This window comes from Anguilla rostrata, chromosome 13, assembly GCF_018555375.3.
Source record: "Anguilla rostrata isolate EN2019 chromosome 13, ASM1855537v3, whole genome shotgun sequence".
NCBI classification, from domain to species: Eukaryota; Metazoa; Chordata; class Actinopteri; order Anguilliformes; family Anguillidae; genus Anguilla; species Anguilla rostrata.
In genome coordinates this window covers 35573607-35589718 of record NC_057945.1, presented here as the reverse complement: position 1 = coordinate 35589718, position 16112 = coordinate 35573607, and the positions used below count along the sequence as shown (strand labels likewise).

The 16112-nt window shown below is 48.6% G+C and overlaps 1 protein-coding gene across 1 annotated transcript in view; it reads left to right on the top strand.

Moving 5' to 3' along the window:
- The first annotated feature begins 3444 nt into the window (after positions 1 to 3444).
- The window catches only part of LOC135238573 (calmodulin-binding transcription activator 1-like), a 443511-nt gene continuing 430843 nt past the window's right edge, over positions 3445 to 16112 (top strand). The window contains 2 exon segments of the mRNA XM_064306622.1: positions 3445 to 3723; positions 8030 to 8131. Coding sequence (XP_064162692.1) covers positions 3570 to 3723; positions 8030 to 8131 — 256 coding nt within the window. The 5' untranslated portion in view covers positions 3445 to 3569.

The following is a 16112-nucleotide window of genomic DNA, read 5'->3' as shown; positions in this document are numbered from 1 at the left end:
CGCCCCCTGGTGTGGAGGATCACATCAGTTCTGGCTGAACTCCACGTTGCGCCATGTGAAATATTCTGCCGAACTTTAGTAATATTTTTTTTTGCCACGGCGCCTAATGTGTGATACTGACAGAAATGGATTTCACATTTTCATCGCCGCGAGTAACTGTCGGAAGGCTTTTCTCAGTTAATAACTTGCTGACAACGATAGGCTGTATGTTATAGCTCGGTTTTAAATGGTGGCTAGTCACTCTTTTCTCAACAACACAAGCTGCGTAGCCCAAATTTAAACGTCGGTGAATTCACCCATAAGAAATGGCAGAGATTTTTATGTTTTTATATTCTCTGCCGACCTTGGCTTTACGTTTCCACTATTCTTACGATTTGCAGTAAATCGTGGCAGTAGGCTACATCTTACAAAATGCCAACTTTAAACGGTATTCCTTTTTAATACCAATAAAAACAAACAAACAAAAGACACGCACTAATGGAAAGCATAGCCTAGGTTGTCATTTACTGTGTTAGTTTCGTTCTAGTCCTTCTCTAGGCCTACATGTGGGAATAACTGCCTCTCTTCTTTAATGATTTTTATGACCTGCCTTTCAGCAAGGAAAAGGTCACAGTTTCGGAAAGCGCTTCAGTTGGGTGTGCGCGGTGGAGATCATTATCGCGCGTTAATAATGACAATTTAGTTGGAGCCATTCGGGTTTTGCTTCGGGCAAAGAAACAATTAATCCATTATCTATGAGTGCATTCCAATTAACGTATGTTCATTAATGCGCCAATGAATTATAAGAATTACATATTCATAGCTGTGTCTTCAGCTTGCGCTGCAATTTGGCTTCCTATAGGGTAATGTATGATAATGTTTCAAATTCAATAGTCATTGGGATGGCTAATAGGTTATTCTTTAAAACGTTATTCGAGCTACATCACATTTAAAGACGTCTACGCCCCTACCATGAACGTCAATAGATAACGGCCCTGATCGATCGGAAGCTGTTTTCCGTCAGAGGTAGTTTCGCCGCGTCGCTGTTATTTTAAATGCAGTAGATGGCAATGCATTTAAAATAACTTCGACCGGTCTTCAGATTCGTTTCGAAAAAAATGTCTTCAAGCAAAACCTTACGAAACGTGACGTATGTTATCTGCTAGTCCTGTCGAATGAATGCGAAATTAAATGGCCTGGCCTCCGGAAAGAAACGATCAACTTTAAAATTTAGTGGAGGCAAACATAATGACAGACAAGAGGCTTCGACCAACAAAGTCCACTTGTTTAACGCGAAATATTAAATTATAGAGAAAATGAAAGTCAAAAGACGGGTTCATCAGCAATGCCAAAATGACGAAGTAACTATTTGATGTTAAAATATATCGCATTAGAAATAATGTAAACTCGTTAATTTCACAAAAGGCAGTTCCACTAACTCAGGGTTATGGCATGCATAATACCTTACATTTCTCCAAGTTTTGGAATTCGGAAAACTGTAGTCTAATGGTGACTAAAATGTGATGTAATTTAGAATTAAAACAAGCATTTAAAATGCCCATTGGATATTAAGTCTATTGTGTTTTATATCAGTAGGATAACGATAACCCCCATCCCTCCATCCCCTCCTGTGTTAAGGATGCAAACGTTCTAAACTTCTAAACTCAAGACCGTGAAAAATATTTTTAAACAGTCCTATAGGCTGTAATGTTAAAATATGCTTGGACGCTATTGCTTTTAATTCAGAGCAGAGAAGTGCTGAAAGTCATTTGCTGAATCACATTTATGTAAATCTCTAAAGTTCACCGTAATCAGGTTCTTGAATATGAGGCGCTCATTCTGAAGATGGATCGTTAATACCGCGAGCGCGTCCGGGGGAGTGGAGCTGTCTCTTCAGCACCATGGCTCAGCACTCTCTGGTGTAACAGCGCTCAGCGTCTCATGCACGAGCTTCCGAATCTAGGTCCGTGCGCCCTGTCCGAAAAGCGTGTTTGAAATTTAGTAACTGTCCTCATTGTATTAATTTAGCATCTCAGAATTGTTACTTGTTATCAGGCGCGCGCGCGCGTAGGTGTATGTGTTTGTGTGTGTGTGTGTGTGTGTGTGTGTGTGAACGCGCGTGCGCGTGCGTGTTGATAAAGTCGCGAAATACTTTTCCAGTAAATTGCCATTTTTAAACTGGGTCTGAGATTACGTAATTTAATATTATGAAAACCCAGACACCTTTTCACATGGATGTTTTATTGCCATTGACTTTTGTCAATAATATCTTAGATTTAGACTGAGAACAAATATTAATTGAAGTAAACCTACAGTTATTAATCAAAAGATACAACGATCGACAAACGTGTGTCCCACGATTTAAGATAAATTGTAGGCAGAGGCAGAAGCAACAACAACAGCTGGGTTTTCATGTGATTGTGAAATGGCTTAGGTCATGCACTTCAATAAATAAAGGAAGCGGTGCATAAACCCAAGGAAGCTACATCGTTGCGGGCAAATGGGCTATGAGTGCGCGCGCGTGTCAGCGCTCATCAGTTTTCAGCTCCAGGCAGAAACCTGTGATCGCAACTTCACTCTTCACTCTTAGTCAGTTTCCTGTTCTTCGAGACGAATGGCCTGTCTAGACTAAGCCGTTGGCCTCCTCAGATTGCGAGAGCACAAGTCCTGAAGCCTAAATAGGGTTTGATGAAACGTAGCAACCACCGTTCAATAGCCAACCCAACTAAAGCAAGATGATCTTACGGTAGAATGATCGCTTACATTGAATATCTCCCGAGCATAATAGCATTATGCAGTTTATTTCGTATATCATATGCAAATTACCTTTATATTGGCGTTGCGCTTGAAAAGATAGGCTACTCCAGGCTACTTATACTTAAAACACGGAATAGAGCGCTGATCAGCTCTTGCCAGGGACTCGGGGTTCTTCATCTAGACAGTTACACAAATTACACGTGCCTCTTGAGCGCAGTCCTGCAGTGGAAACTACTTTGGCGCTGATGTTTCCATTTTTCGATAGAGGTTTTTGGGTCGTGGTCCAGTTTACGCGTGTTGACAACTCGTAAATACCTTGGCAATAGTCTGTATATTCAATATTCAAGTATATTGGAATATCGCTTGGGTCTGTGCAAGCTAGATGGGCATATTTAACAGTCGGGCTGAAATGGCTGGAACAATTTCAAAATTTACAATGCACGGAAAACCCCCGTCATTGTCAAGGTATTGCAATTAAAAATGTGTTGGCTGGGCGGTGCATTGCTCCAAGTGCAATTTCATTCGTCGCTAAAACATGCAATGGGCGAAACGATTTCTGTTGGTGGTAACAATAAATACTACAAACACAGGCTACGCTACATGAGAGCCACCATTCCAATTATTCTCTCCAAAAATCACGGTCACGAAGCATTCCGGATTTCGAGTGGGCACGGCTGGAATCTCACAACGCTTATTGGCCGACAGCTTGTCAAGGTGTCCCCAAATATTAAGTTTTATCCAATGGTATGCTGGGCTGGCCGCAAAAAGGAATTCTTCTCCTGATTTCACAGAGCATTTTAGAGTTTCATTGTCACTCATCTCTCTTTTGACCAATGGTAACGGTGAATTCTTTGGGCTCGCCTGCTGCCCCCCACCCCCCTCCTTCAGTTGTCCGCATCGTGCACGCGCGTGGTTCCCCCGGTCGCGAGGAGGAGGAGGAGGATGTGGCGCGCGGAGGGGAAATGGCTGCCGAAAACAAGCCGGAAGGTAAGAAAGAAATAACGGGATTAATTTATCATTTTTAACAAAATGCAATTTTTATCGTTTTGAATCCAGATGCGAGGGAGACAGGTCGTGAGTTGCGTATACCTACGGAAACCACCATTGTTTTGTTATTTAGCTTGAATTAGTGAAAGCTAAGGAGATATAGCTAGCTAGGTAGCTAGCTGGCTATCAATGCCAGCTATCTGATAGCTAGCTAGCTAGGTAGCTAGCTATTAAAAGCGGGGGGCACAAACAGCAGAATTAAAATAGCCACCTAGATAGTTGGCTGCAGTTGTCGTTTTTACCGTTCAGTATTAATACGCTATGCACAGTGCTATGATGACGCTGCTAGTGTCCAACTTCTGTTTTATCGCACTAACTGGCTTGGCAAGCTGGCTACGTCTATAATTAAAGAAATGTTTTCTCGCTACGTCCATACAACCATAGCTCTACCTCGGATCACAGCGAAAACTGTAGCTTGCTCGCTAAACCTGCAGAATTTCCAGTTTATGTGAAATTCCTCTACACTGAAACTACCGCTGCCAACAGAAGCAATAACATTTGGAAGGGAAATATGACCAGCATTCGCCAGCTATATTGTCTGTTTATGAGATGTGTTGTCTAATAATAGAGAGTAGGCAGTCAGCTAGCTATGGATAAGCAATTAATAGTGATGCTAGAAATACAAAACAGGTTTTTTTCTCTCCTTGTCACTTGTCCTTAACTGGACATCAGAGCAGATAGCTAGGTTCTATACTTAAAATGTTCTTGCACGCGGAGAAAAGATGAAATGTTATTAATCGCGATTCTTCTTGCTGTTCATTTCAGGGAATACCCAGTGTTTTATTTTAACTACACAGAAGCTTGCTTGTGATATAAGTTTTGGCCAATTAAACGGGGTGTTTCGTTTCTAATGGGATCCAATAAAATAAAATTAGACAACCAGTAAACAGCCGGGGACCAGATCAAATGCAAATTTTGAAACAGGATACATCTACCAACTGTATACAGCCAGCTGAAACGGGGACGCAAATGTGCCTACATCGTGCAATAGTCAAAACAGACGAAAATTACTTTATCATTTCAAGTTCACGCCGTAATCTGTGTTCGCGTTTTCGCCACGTTTAAATGTGGCACGATGCAAACGCGTGACTTATCATTCATTAAATCAGTTTAGTCAATGAAGCGGGTTGTTTATAATTACACTCGCACTGAATGTAAATTAAGCGACGGAGATTTACGATACAGTGATTTAACACCGAGCGTTTAACTTCTCTCATTGTGAGCCGGGGTAACTCATTATTAGAGATCATAATTATGGATTTGAAATCTAATTGAAAGCGTCTACAATTGTCAGTTATATTTTCACGCTTTCCGTTGGTTAAATCAATGTGCGAGGGTTGCTGCAAGGTTAGTGTTCCATGCGGGTCACTGTGTTTATGTGCGCGTGTGACAGTGTGTGAATGAGTCCCAGTCTTTGAATTCTGGCAAACGGCGCGTCCTTTCAGACGGCCTCCATATTGAGTTGCTAAGTCATACATAAAATAGATAGTTAAGCAGGAAAGCTGACAAATCCCCGGAAAGTCGTCCTTCTGTCGAGCTGTCTGTGAAACGCTCTTTAGAATATTTATTGCTGTATTTACGTAGGTGGCCACGAGGTGGAGACACAGGGAGTAACAAAATAGACTACAAACGTAAGCAAAATCAATGACCGTAATTAACCTGAATACAGGATCGTTTTGACCAAATGGAGCTGTACTAAGATTCGAACGGATTAGTCGAATTCAGGTAAATTTATAAATGAATACATTTTCTTTTAAAAAAGCATGACACAGGAGAGGGACGCGATTTCAAAGTGTTTAGTATTCAGAAGATACGATGACAGATATGGGTTTACTCTGCTGTCCATTTTAGTTAATTGTACTGACGGTTTGAAACTCCTTTTGAGTCATAATAATATAGGCTTTATGTGTGTGCGCTGTTCGTGTGCGTGCGTGTCTATGAGTTTGTGTCCGTGTGCGTGCATGCTCACGTAGCATATGTGCACATTTGCTGCATAATTTTTAGGTTTTAAGCAGACATGAAAGGTGGTTGAATAACACTTATTAATGTTGTCACATCTTATGTGTTTGTTTTTTAAAACTAACTTTGCACTATTCTGGGCAGCAACAGAAAGTTCTGAAAAGCTCAGAAGAAAAATGTAAACACGACTTTAAAAAAACAACAAGTAGCTCCACAAGGGGGCGGTGTTGAGCTATTCAGTGATCGCTGATGTGGTTGGCGTTAACCACGAACGTAGCATGCTGACTAGAAGAATTCCCCTTGAAGTAAAGATATTAAAAATGGCTTTGGTCTCCATTTTTTTACCTTAATGATAACTTATCCCTCATACCGTGGAGATATTTGTATGTCCACACGCGAGCAGATGCGCACACGCACGCGCACACGCACGTGCACACGCGCATGTAGACGCAGATTGTCACCTTGAGAGAAATTGGCCACATGTTCCGTGCCGCCTGCAGTCGACCGCAGGCTCTGTGGAAGCCCTGACTGTTAGACGCTCGCCACCGAGCGGATCGAGCCGTTCCCGGGAAATTCTCCGGCGGGGAGGAGCGTGCGGCATGTTCTCACAGAACGCGTGCGGCTTTCCCGCGGCGTCCCGCGCCTCCCGTGTTTTCCGAGCGCGGAGGCGGAGTGGAGCGCACGGCAGGGTAACGAGCGCGCGGGTGCGACGGCTCTGTCACTTCCTGTCGGCTGTGCGGTGCGTCGTACGCTGTTCTGTAGCCCCCATCGGTACCACCCCCCACCCCCCCCCCGTCCCCGTCCTGACCTTGGCGGTGGTGTGCCCTAGTCACCTGACACACAGTGCACAGGTTACCACTCAAGAGACAGGAGAACGGAACCAGCCAGCGTGGGCCCTCTGGATTGTACCATCTCCGTCTCAGAGGGGATTCCCAGCTGACCTAAATTTTGCCTGTAGAGTTGTTTATAGAGGGGGTGGCTCTGGAGCCCACCTGACACCTCCCCCCTCCCCCCCGCCCCCCCGCTCCCTCTGAGCACGTGGCCGCGTCAGACCTGAAAAGTAGCACACCTGAGAGAGCCCTCCCCACGGGCGGGATGAGCCTGCAGCTGACGCGTTTTCGCTGAGGGAGGCGAAGCGTGTTCCCCCTCCACCCGTGAGAGTGGAGAGAGCTCGCGCCTACAACGACGAACGACGAGATCCGTAATCTCTTATCCGTAATCCTAGCGCTTCAGGCGTCAGCGCCTGTGCGTAAGAGATAAAACGCCTGGATCAGCACTCACGCGTATGAGAGGTGAACGCCTTTTCTCAGACGCCTCCCGTCAGGCGATTGGACGCAACCTTCTGGCACCTGGGCGCAGTGCCCTGTGTGCCCGCCCCCGAACGCCCGCCCGTCCGCCCGCGCGCCTAATTAAATTAGCGTGGCAGGGACAGATGAAGGGCGCGCCCCCGGCTCGGTCCTCTGGCCCGGGTCGGTTCCCGTAATGAGCCTCACCTGCCTCAGGACTGCCCCCGGGATCGATCTGATCGATTGATCGGGTCTGACTGTGAGACGGAGCGTGTGCGGAGTGGAGTGGGAGCAGTGGAGCGTCGTCACGGCGTCCGCTTGACGTTGCCCTCGGCTCCTCGTTAGAGGGGACGCCTCTCTGCGAAACGCGTCACGCGGCTGCCACAAGGGGGCGCCACAGAGGGGCGGGGAGGGAGCGTGCCTGCCGCTCGGTCCTCAGACTCCGCCCCCACGCTAACGCTACCTCAGGCTGTTAAACGGGCCGCTCGCGTCGCGGGTAATGAGCACGGGGGCGAACCGTCGCCGTGGAGAACCCCGCCAACACGACCAACGAGGCGCCCTGACCCCCCCGGCCCTGGGGACGCTGCTAGGGCTCGGTAATCCCTGTGAATGTGCTGCAGGACGGGGGTCCTGCTAGCTCAGATGAGCAGGAGGAGGGCTAGTAAATGGGGGGGGGGGGGGGGGGCAGAGTTTTCAGGATGTTAGCAGGAGGGCCTGGCTGTTGGGATTTTGGTGAGGGGGGGGGGGGCGTAGTGTGCACCAGCAGGATGCAGGACCCTGTGCATGAGGCCCAGAGATCAGACCCCAGCAGGCCCTGTTAGAACCTTCCACGTGAGCCTCTGTTTGCATGCGTGGGGCACAGCGGGGTGGGGGGGTGGGGTGCGTGAGGCACAGCGGGGCGGGTGGGCGCGGGGCGGGGTGATAGCGGGGTGGGGGAAAACTGCTTCTCTTGCTCCACTTCTCTCTCTTCCTCTTCCTCTCTGTCTCTTTGCCCCCTGAAGGACTGAAGAGAATACGTAACCCGGATCGAATGTACCGGTCAGCCGTCAGCTATGCCGGCCACACTGCTGCTAAGGGTGTCAGCGACGACACGGAAGCCAACAGTAAGAGCCGCTCGTTAATACTGCTCCCCCCCCCCCGGCACCGCTGCATCGGGCCCGCCGTTGGATGATCTGTTATTCATTCATTCATTCATTCATCCATTCATTTATTTACTCTGCGATTTCATCCCTTCTTCCTCCTCTTCTTCCTCCTCTTCTTCTTCTTCTTCTTCTTCTTCTTCTCCTTCTCCTCCTTCTCCTCCTTCTCCTCCTTCTCCTCCTCCTCCTCCTCCTCCTGCCTTGCCCCATGAGTGAGCTCCGGAAGGTGTCTTGTGTTGCTTGAAGTGTCTGGTTTAACAGGGGCATGTGGTCAGCAGAGGAAGTGATGTCACAAAGCGAGAGTGATTGTTAGTAGGCCGGGCCCAGGAGCTCAGGACCGCACGTGACAGGAAGTGATCGCTGCTTTTGTTTGCGCTGGGGCTGTTGCGCTGGCCTGATGTTGATTCTCATGGGTCACCAAGCGATGACATCTGTAAGAGGAGAGCCGTTGACATCATCACACGTTTGTCTGCGGTCCTGCGCATGTGCTGCATGCATCTAACCCCGCAATCCTTTTTTTAAAAATATGCACGTACATTTGCATTTCCTTATTACTTATTCCTCCTAAAATACTCAAAGATCACTTCACAGCCCAAATACATATTGGATAGGCCTACATGTTAAACAATAACAAACGTGCAATGGAGCAGTCATTTGTCACAGCACAACCCTGTGTGCGCTCTCTCTCTCATGGTGGGGGGTGTTAAGAAAGCATTAGATCCTCACTTGCGCAGCCTTATTTCTCCGTGGTTATTTTGGGAGCTGCTTTTCGAGCGCGCAGCTCAGCTGTGAGAGGCGCGGGTCCCGGACGTGTTCAGATCCATCACGGGTCGTGTTTATTCATGCGCCGCCGCGGCCCAATCAGCACGCGGCACGCTTGCGGCGGTGCCGCGCGATTGGTTGATCTGCGCTGCACGGGGGCTCGCCCCATTGGTGTTTCTCCTTAGGGTAAAGTCCCGCCCCTCTCTCTCTCTCTCTCTCTCTCTAGCGCCACTCAGTTGTTACGCTGCGTTTTTGTCGCGGTGTAGTGTACGATGCTTCAAAGCGTGGCGTTTTTTAAGGACCACGGTTTCGGATGCGACGCTCTTGTCTCTGGCTCAGTCTGATAGAGTCTTAAGGAGCTCTCTGTGGCCGCATGCAGACTGACTGCCGTTCCAAGGTCTCTTTCCTGCTCTGCTCTGTCTCGTTTGAGAGCTGCGTTAACGGCAGGTTCCAGGAAGCGTCGGGTTCCCCCTTGTTGTCTTGGCGATGCGTTGCCTTGGCGACGCGGCGATCGCGATCAGAGGTGCGAAGGCGTGAGCCGATGTCATCGGGTCCAATGAGTCTTAGTTTCACCACGTTCTGAATGGAGCGAGGGGAAAGTCAGCTTGTGCTCGGTTTGCCTGCGCCAAGTTAAACTGCAACTCCCAGCATCCTTCACGGCTGAATGCACATTTATGTTCGGAGTGTGCTGAAGCGGTCTTGTACTGGGCCGGCGCGCATATGGCATGTCTAATTTGGGGGACGCAGAACAAGGAGATTGAGCTCGCTCCTCGAGCGGAGCCCTGGGAAGCTGTCGGGGAAACGAAAAGACAGCACTTTTGCTTTCGTTTGTTTCTTAACGCGCTCGTCTGATTTACACCTGTAGTCCTTGTAAGAGCTTCTTGTTGGTGAGTGCACACCAAGTACTGCTAAATTAACCCCAGGGAATGTGTTTAGCTGTCCCCTCCCCCCCACACACATATTCAAAGCATTGGACCTTACCGTGTACTAAAAATGCTCTGATACTTTGCATTGAATTTTTGTTTTACAGCAATGCTTTGTAATCTCTCTTTTTTTCCCTATCAAATAAACATTAAATAAATACACAAACGAATATTAAAATGGGCTGTAATACGCTGGCCTCTCACAAAGCCGATTTGTAAACGCTTGTGTTTGTCCAACCAAGCCCTTTCCCTGGGTTGTAGTGATTATTCACGGGTCTGCTCGTGCTTGGTCCTGCTGCCTGCCGCACACGAGCCTCCCCCTCACCGCACACACGCTGTATATATATGAGTCAATAAAGCTTTCTGCTGTACTACCAGCCCGGCGCTTCCACATCTATGATGTTCGGCAATTAAATTCCGCCCCTCTCCTCTGTGTTCTGCGAACATTGCGGCTATCTGTTTTTTATTATTCATGCGTTGTTCACGTCAGGGACGCAGCGGCAGCGGCGAAGAAAAGGCCTGACCTGGAGAGCCGTTGGGGGGGGGGGGGCGGGGGGGGGGGGGAAATCGAGCCTGTTTATTTATACCGGGTGGAAATATGACTCCGCACAATTCGGCCTCCCCTGTAGTAACCCCCAACCCCCCCCCCCCGCAGATCTGGTTTCTTCCCGCGCGCTCCGCTATCGCCCATCGCCGTGCTGCCGGAGACGCGTGGCAGTATCCGCGGCGACGGCTTCGCCTCCCGCGTCTTCGCCTTAATTAGAGGAGATGGAGCCTTAATTGAGACGCCGGAGTAATCAAAGACGACGTCTCCGGGGAAGACGGATTTTGAGAGACCTCTCGGATAACGGGGGGGGGGGGGGGCAGGACCCGGGGTGGAGGGGTGGAGGGGTGCTTCTGGAGGTGTCGCATCGCACTTAGAATCTGCGCAGGTCCTCGGAAGCCCTCGGGAATTCCGGAACTGTCTGCAGCCTCGCGTCCATAATCAGAGATGGTTTATTGTCAGGAGCAACAAAGATGCCCCACTCTGCACTTAACATCTGAAAGATGTTTATGCTGCGGAGGAGCCGGTGAAAGCAGCACTTGTGCATATTCATTAACAGCGAATCAGTTGTTTGATTTATTCTAATTATAATTATTATGGATATGTGTATAATCACTGTCAACAGCCAGACACAAAACATCCAGAAGCCAAACATGGCGGGTCTGTTTTCACTCATGAATATTCAGACGGGTGGCCTCCACAGGAGCACTTTTTTTTTTTCAAAGCCAAGGCGGGAAAGAAGGTGATTGATGTTGCTATGCTGTTGCTATGTCCAGGGGTCACGGCATTGGCTACTGTGACATCATCGCGCTGACCGACCTGTACGTTGCAGCGCTGTGTTCACAGGGACTTTAAGCGTCGCTGTCTGTGTCGGGACGGTCATCGGAAATAAACCTGTGCTCTTTTTGCTCAGGCCTGAATTTGACTTCCCCTCGTCTGCCACTGTGGCCTGCTGACCTGCTACAGGGAAAACACCACGTTCACGTAGTAGGTCAGCAGGCTATGGCGGCAGACGGAAGCAGGTCAAATTCACGCACGCGCGGAAGAGCACAGGTTTATTTCTGCTCACCGTAGCCGGGCCCACAGCTGTTGATGCTTAGAGTCCCCAGTGATATGGCGCAGAGACAGACTCCTGTGGTTAAGCTACATCAGTCGCCAAGCCGTCGCCTGGTGATTTCAAATGGAGGGTCTAGGGGCGGAGTCCCCCGCTGTTCCCGCTGATTGGCTGGCGTGGGAGGAGTCTTGCTGAGGGGATCGGGCTTCTCCAGGTTGGGAGCGGCCACCGGTGAGCGAACCTTCGATTATGTTCCAGCCGAACGTCTGATTTGTAACCCCGGATCGATCGGCCGGGTGTCTGGGAGGAGAGAGCGAGGGAGAGGCGCTCGGCGGGGGGGGTTAGGGGTCGCTGGCAGCAGTTGCAGTTGAGCCAGCTGTTTTACTCTTTGAGGGCGGGACACACACATCCCGGGTGACTGGATTGGCTGTTTTACTCTTTGAGGGCGGGACACACACATCCCGGGTGACTGGATTGGTGTTCGCTGTGGATCATCTGCCTGCATGTCCCTGGGCCTCGTGCTCCAGCACCTGCTGTGCTGTGCCTTACTGTGTCCTACCTGCATACCACAGTATGCGCTGTATGCTGTGTAGTGTATGGTGTACACTGTGTATGGTGTATGCTGTGTGATTTTCTAGACTCAGTGTGTGCTTGAGCTGTGCTCTTACAGGCTTGTGTAATGGTAAATGGTAAATGGACTGCATTTATATAGCGCTTTTATCCAAAGCGCTTTACAATTGATGCCTCTCATTCGCCAGAGCAGTTAGAGGTTAGGGGTTAGGTGTCTTGCTCAAGGACACTTCGACATGCCCAGGGCGGGGTTTGAACCGGCAACCCTTTGACTGCCAGACAATCGGTCTTACCTCCTGAGCTATGTGTGTGTGTGTGTGTGTGTGTGTGTGTGTGTGTGTGTGTGTGTGTGTGTGTGTGTGTGTGTGTGTGTGTGTGTGTGTGTGTGTGTGTGTGTGTGTGTGTGTGTGTGTGTGTGTGTGTGTGTGTGGACACCTGTGCGTATGTGCGTGCATGCTTGCATGTGCATTAGCATGTGTGTGTGCACACGGATCTGTGCATTCGGTTACTCTTTGACTGTGGTGTTCATGTGGTCTTGTTTGTTTGTGGTTGCAGTTTTCTGTTTGTCTGGGGATGCCAGTTACAGTGTTGCCATTAATATTTGCCCTGTACTGTGTTTGCTTTTGCCTTTTTGGGGATTTGTTGGTGTGTTTGTGCACACAGATTAACCCAGTTAATTTTCTCATTGCGGTCTAAGCAGTCTGTTTTGTTTTTTTCCCTCAAAAAGCCTTTTCCGATGTGCATATGATGGGGATGCTGAGGGGGACGTCCGGTGCGGTGCTTGTACGTGTGCACACACGCGGCGTGCTGTAGATCCCTGAGCCCAAGCCCCTGATTGGCTCTCCTGTCACACCCCCCGTTTGCTGTGGCCAGTGCAGTAGCCGCCCAGGAGAGCGTGCTGTCATTGAGACCCGATCAGGGCAGCCAGGGGGGGGGGGGGTTAGGGTTGGTACAGACTGCAGGTTTGAGCTGTATTCTCCTCGGCCAACGTCACATACGCGTTCAGTCAGTCTCTCCCAGGGTTTTAAAGCAGGTTTTATAGCGGGGTTTATAGTGAGTTTCATAGCGGGTTTGGTAGCGGGTTTTGTAGCAGGGATTTTTGCGGTTTTTGGGGAGACGCTTGTAGCGGGTTTTATAGCGGGGTTTCTAGTGGGTTTTATAGCGGGTTTTATAGCGGGGTTTCTAGCAGGTTTTATAGCGGGGTTTCTAGCAGGTTTTATAGCGAGTTTTATAGCGAGGTTTCTAGCTGGTTTTATAGCGAGTTTTATAGTGGGGTTGCTAGCGGGTTTTATAGCGGGGTTTCTAGCGGGTTTTATGGGGAGTTTTATAGCGGGATTTCTAGCGGGTTTTATAGCGGGGTTTCTAGCGGGTTTTATAGCGGGTTTTATAGCGGGGTTTCTAGCGGGTTTTATAGCGAGTTTTATAGCGGGGTTTCTAGTGGGTTTTTGTACCGGGGTTGTCCGACGCTTCGCTGAAAGGCTCACAGTCCTGGCGGGGCAGTCTGCCAGCCCAGGCCACCCCCCCCCCCCCCCATCCTGCAGGTTTCTGTTCCAGACACTGTTCAGGCTTCCCAGGCTAATCCATATACAATAGTCATATGCAGACAGAAATACCTTTTTAAGACTCTCCGTTACAGAGCTGCCAGGGATCCTGGTGAGTTTCTCAGCCAAACGTCCTCCTGTTGTTTAAAAAAAGAGCACTTTTCACACAATTGAACCGTTTTCTATTCATGATGATAATCTATTCAAAGAACAAAAAATCTAACAGGCTCCTCTTAGGTAGAAATGGAAACATAAAGAGTCAATGAGGAAGTTGTTTCAACAGAAACAGTTGGAAGGAGATCCCAAATTGAATTTTTATTTATTGGTTCTTTCTGGAATTCAGTGTCAACACCAAAATGGGAACAGACTGGATTGATGTTTGGGTGAGGGGGGGTGGGGTGGGGTGCGTAATTTTGAATTGTAAATGGAATTGGGGGGGAGTGGGTAAGGGAGCGCACCCAAACTAATCTCTTGATTTCTAAAAAAGATACAGCATTGCTTTTATGCTGTCCTCTCCATCTGAAGACATTTATCTGATCGGACATTAATTTGAAATGGATTAGAATGGACTGGGCTAAATTATAAACGATGTCTACGTCAAGAGAACAAATTTACACTCAATTATCAGCGGTGCACAGAATCAATATTGCGATATCACATGATAATTACTAGCGCTGCTGCTGCTTGTGCTATTGCTATACGTTAAAATTAATTGATAAAATCACTTACTGCATTGGTTATTATGTGCAATATCAATTATTATTTTGGAATTATTTGATCGCCTAAAACAGTTTAACTGTCACATTTTATATGTTCCATTTTCACCCTGGCCTAACGTGGTGCCCTCGATCTTAATGACAGATGGTGATTAAAACAGAAAAGTGCCCCTTTTATAGCTTGCGTGGACAGAGAGGGGAGAAGAGCGGGAGGGAGCGAGCGAAGGAGGGAGGGAGGGAGGGAGGGGGGAGAGCGAGCGCTTGCGTCAGGGAAGGTATTGATTTAAGATCTGTTTGTGTCAGCTCTCTCAAGTTTCAAGGACTGTTCCGGTCTCCGGAGTGAGGCCTTGTGCAAGCTGCCGTGACAGATATTGTAAAAATCCTAAACACTCGGCTTCGCAGACAAGAACCGGTGATAATCCCGAGATCAGCGCTCCGATCCGAGCAGGCGGTGTTCCCCCTCCACACGCCGAAGGCCCGGCCTCCTCTGCAGCCGGAGTGTCTGACGTTCTTCAGAAGATCTGGAGTCCTTCTCTAGCCAGAGGATCTCAAACCTTTCAGAAGGAGGTCCAGTCTCTCCCTCTGTAGCCAGAGGATCTCAAACCTTTCAGAAGGAGGTCCAGTCTCTCGCCTTCAGAAGGAGGTCCAGTCTCTAGCGCTCTGTACAAGGTCACTTCAGAAGGAGGTCCAGTCTCTCGCTCTGTAGCCAGAAGATCTCAAACCTTTCAGAAGGAGATCCAGCCTCCCTCTGTAGCCAGAGGATCTCTAACTTCTTCGACAGATTCCTTTTTAATGCATAAATAATATACCCCACACCTTAAAGGACTCTTCCTTAAATTCTGTCTTAACCCCTCTGTTCATAACCAAGCCCAATCACGTACAAGCAATTATCTGGTTCACTATCTGCATATATGATTTAACAGTAAAAAAATCACTTTTTGGTTTTCGGGCCAGCTAGGGTGCTTCATTTATGTGTGACAAAGTAATTTCAGTGTTTTCATTAAATGAATAAATTTGCATTTAATGCCCGCTGCTTGGCCAATGCACCACCCCCCGCTACCCCCAGATCCAAATCTAAATCTTTAAAATATTACAACCCTGTTATTAACACGGAGTATTAACACTGAATGTTAATATCGTGAATCTATTAATATTCAGATGATATGCAGCCCCCAGTAGTCCGCAGCAGAACGTGGCGGGTTGAGAGAGAGTAGGCGGGGTTTGGGGCTTCAATGTCTGGCCTTGCAGCCAATAGCAGCTCAGCGTTGGCCTGTGGGCGGATACCAGGCTTTCCTAATGATTAAGTCGCCAGAACCTTCTAGACCTCATATTCTGCCATGGAGGTGCTTTCTCCTCTCCAGTAATTGGACATCCCCCCCCCCACCCCTCCCCCCCCCCATTCTGATGTAACAGGCCCAGTTTAGCCTGCCCGCGTTTCAGGGGTTTGGCTGCAGAGCTGGTGTTTCCAGGGAAGGGAGAGTTAATTATATTAAAGGCCGAGGGTCCTCGCAGGTAGCGAAAAAGAGAAGGGGGCGTGGGGGGGGGGAGTCGGGGGGGTCCTGAGCAGGACCCTGGACAGGCTGTTATTACAGTCTATTGCACAGAGAGAGCAGAAATCGGGCTCACAGCAGTGTAGATATGCTACAAGTGCCTGGGTCCTTGTTCCTGTGACCTTCGGTGTGCACTCATTGTACGTCTCTTTGGATAAAAGCGTTTGCCACAGAAATGTGATGTAATGTAATGGGAGGGATTTCTCCCTGCTGGTGTGTGTGTGTGTGTGTGTGTGTGCATGCATATGTGGGTGTATGCGTACGTGCGTGCCTGCCTGCCTGCGT